The sequence below is a fragment of the Plutella xylostella genome, chromosome 13, assembly GCF_932276165.1.
Source record: "Plutella xylostella chromosome 13, ilPluXylo3.1, whole genome shotgun sequence".
In the NCBI taxonomy this organism is placed as follows: Eukaryota; Metazoa; Arthropoda; class Insecta; order Lepidoptera; family Plutellidae; genus Plutella; species Plutella xylostella.
This window is the reverse complement of record NC_063993.1, coordinates 7,274,987-7,278,668: the sequence shown is the minus strand read 5'-3', so window position 1 is coordinate 7,278,668 and position 3,682 is coordinate 7,274,987. Positions and strand designations below refer to the sequence as shown.

At 37.6% G+C, this 3,682-nt stretch overlaps 2 protein-coding genes across 2 annotated transcripts; both read left to right on the top strand.

Annotated features, from left to right (window-relative positions):
• Positions 1-341: 341 nt before the first annotated feature.
• On the top strand, positions 342-2,498 carry LOC105387590 (POC1 centriolar protein homolog A). The gene is made up of 7 exons (XM_048625062.1): positions 342-614; positions 709-927; positions 1,064-1,389; positions 1,478-1,562; positions 1,796-1,915; positions 2,060-2,173; positions 2,385-2,498. The coding sequence occupies exons 1-7, from the start codon at positions 501-503 to the stop codon at positions 2,496-2,498; spliced, it is 1,092 nt and encodes a 363-aa protein (XP_048481019.1). The 5' UTR covers positions 342-500.
• Positions 2,499-2,617: 119 nt separating this feature from the next.
• LOC125488430 lies at positions 2,618-3,679 on the top strand. Its single transcript, XM_048625063.1, has one exon. The coding sequence runs from the start codon at positions 2,618-2,620 to the stop codon at positions 3,605-3,607; it is 990 nt and encodes a 329-aa protein (XP_048481020.1). The 3' UTR covers positions 3,608-3,679.
• The last annotated feature ends 3 nt before the right edge of the window (positions 3,680-3,682 follow it).

Here is a 3,682-nt window from a genome sequence, read left to right as displayed (position 1 = left end):
GAACATGAGCAAAACTTTTTTCGCATATTTTTTTAGGACACACAGAATGGAGACTCTTTTCAAGCATGAACTAGCTAGACCACTGTCCATCCACTGTCCTTTATTTAGATAGACGATATCGACGATATTTGGTCCAGTCGTTACCTTGCGACTTCAACCCGGCCAATCTTCGGAACCCTTCTGCTATGCAGTTTTTACATACATACTCGTCACGTCGCGAGGCACCCGGTTTTCGTTGTACATTTCTCCTCGCGTGATAGGTAGCAAGCCGTATCGCCGTCGTTGTCTATGGTATATAACTTACTCTATGGTTTAGTTTAGTCTATGGATAGAAACTGACATAAAGTTGTTTGTTGTTGTTTTTGAAATTTGAAAACTCTGAAGTGCTGAAAACTGACCGATTTTAATAGATTTTCTTTTATTTTACTCTGGATGATATAGAAAAAATAAAGTAAAAACTTACAACTTGTTTTAGGGACCTTTCCCAACTGAATGACACCATGGAACCGTCTTTATTGAAACAGCTGAAGGGGCATAAGAATAGTATCACAGCTCTTCACTTTAGCCCCAATGAACATCAAATAGCCACCAGTTCTTTGGATAACAGTGTTTTGGTAAGGAATACATGACCTACTTACCGGAATATCAATCGAATTTATTTCTAAAGTTTATGTGTTTTGTATACCTGCCTTACTTACCTAATTTCAGTTGTGGGATCTTCGGGGCTGTATGAGGAGTTACAGGTTCCAGGGTCACGATGAAGCTGTGATGGATGTGACGTTCTCCCCCACCGGCAAATACATGGCGTCTGCATCTCGAGATAAAACTGTCAGGTTGTGGGTACCAACAGTCACGGGGAGCACCGGAATGTTCAAGGCTCATTCTCAAACTGTCAGATCAGTTCAGTTTAGCCCAGACAGTACAAAGGTATTTTTTCTGTGAGATTAATTAATATCATCACTGGGTCCAAAGCTAAGCAAGTTAGACCATTAGAACATTACTTACGTATTGTATTATTGCTGTATGTATTTTATTTAATATGCCATTTCGTTATATTTTACAGATTTTAACTGCATCAGATGATAAAATAGTGAAGCTTTGGTCAAGTGAAAAACACAAGTTCCTTGCTTCATTTGTTGGGCACACCAACTGGGTTAGATGTGCTCGCATATCTAATGATGGCTCTGTTATAGCATCCTCATCTGATGACAAGACTACCAAGCTATGGAGTATTGATACTGCAGAATGCATACATACATATAAAGACCAGAAAGGTCATGGTATCTGCTTGGCATGGCACCCATCAGGCTGCTATGTTGCTGTTGGAACATCTCATGGGAATGTCAAGCTTTATGATATTAGAACTCATAATCTTGTTCAATATTACAGGTAGGTAAAATGAGTTTTTTAAATAATATTGTATTGTATTAAAATAAAAAATGATTTTATTGTAAAATTGTTTATATTTGTGTTTCAGTATCCATAGTGATGCAGTAACAAATGTTGCTTTCCACCCTAGTGGCAGCTACATTCTGACTTCAAGCAAAGATGGTAAAATGAAGGTAAGGTATTTTTTTATCTCAGACAATGTATTTTATAGTACCTACCACAGCAGATCCAATAGATACTTAGGACACCTAGATTCAAGGTGTCTATCCAATAGATTGTTGATGTTGATTGTGTAATTTTACAATGAATTTTAATAAAAAAAATTAAGAATTAATATTGATAATTGTATAAAAAGTTTATCTATGCTATGACTCCTATTTTCACCATAAAATTACTCTAATTTCAGATACTGGACTTGTTGGAAGGTCATCCCATATTCACACTGAGTGGCCACACGGGGGGTGTCAATGCTGTTGGATTCTCTCCTAATGGAGATTCCTTTGCCACTGCAGGAGATGACAAACTTGTGAGTAATATATTTAGTCAGAATATCCCCATCCTGCTGTAGATAATTTAAGCCTTTTACATAAGTTCTGCTTTCAAGCATTTCCCTCTCCTAACATGGGACCCTATTGGTCAATTTAAATAAATAAAAATATACTTCTTTCAGGTTTTTCTGTGGAAAACGAATTTCACTGAACTACAAAATGATGAAAATGTGCCTCAAAATCCAGTAAAAACTGCATCTCAATCTTCCAAAATAAGTTCCAAAACTGCAACACAGGTTCTTAAAAAGCGTTGGTGTTAGTAGGTTCAATAGTTAGTGTATTCCTGTAAAGTACTTAATGTCAGAAGTTGTAGTAGTACTGTAGGTAATGTATATTGTAAATAATTTATCAGTCAACAGTCTTCTTATGTAACCTTGAGCTTCACTCTTATCATAGACTTCTAATATAGTATGTACCAGATCTAAAATAATTAATCCTCCCATTCAGGACTGGTCCTTGAGTTCAGTGACCTCCAAGTACCAAGTAACCATACAGAAACTTGAATTCCGTGATAACTGCAACCCAATTAGATATATGATCAAACGGTCTGCTTCATTCTAGATTAGATTAAATTCTATTAATTTGTATTAATCATCTGTAATCAGGGAGCAAAGACTTGGAATCAGTGTTACCACAACACTAAATACCCTATCTCCACATTCGTTCACCTTGATGATGTCATGGAAGGGTGCACGACATTCAGATCTGGGGGTGAGCCTAATGCTAACAGTACCCTAAATGGAGAATTTGATAGAACACATCAAAGTTTCAAAAATGCCATTTCTAGATTATCTAAGAACTGCACTATGGAGTCTCCTCGGTCAATCAATGTTCCAACATTAAATAACACACCCAGGACTGATCATGATGAAAGCCATCTATTAGAAAACTCAGAAGATCAGAATGGTGCCATTGAGACAGAAAGCTCTCCTAGACAGGGTGATAATACTGATAATGATGCTATTACCATAACGGAAAATTCACCCCGGACTCAGGATGTGGAAGAGCCATCAGAACATTCTCCAAGGTCAGAAACCAGACCAACAGTAGCAGATAATACAAACCACAGTCCACCCACACCTGAACATCCCTTACAGCATACATCTTACCCAGACAGTACACACTCTGGGCATGATGATGATCCTGGTCTAAATGTGGGGGACATCAGCCATTTACCAAGAACACCTCCCAAACCTGGCAAATTTACTGTTCCACCCCTTGCACAAAGGCCTAGAAAGTCTGAAGAACTACAAACTGGTGGTGAATTAGATCAGTCCATTACACTTTTAGATAATAAACCAACAGATTTGTCAGAAGGATTTTATGGTATGATAGCTTTAAAAGAAAATGATGTGTGCTACACAAGTGGCACAATAGAGTGGGTGGGCAGGAAAAGGAACTACCCACTCAACAGTGGGTTCAAGTTAATAACTGACAAACCAGACCACGGCCAAGTCGATGTGAAGAGGATGCGTGGGTTAGACAAGACATACAATTATGTGAAAGGGAATAGGCCAGATGACAAAGGAGTTGTGTGTGGGTGTGCAGATGTGCTACCAACAGTGAATGCTATTGTTGATCATCTGAATGCCTTGCACGAAGCTGTTGACCTTGTGGATTTACGTCTCAGTAATCTAGAATCTAGAATGAATACTGACCAAGAATATTAAGGATGGATAATATTATTTAAGTTATGTATGTGTATGTATGTGTATTATTATTTAATTTATGTTTCAAATAAAATT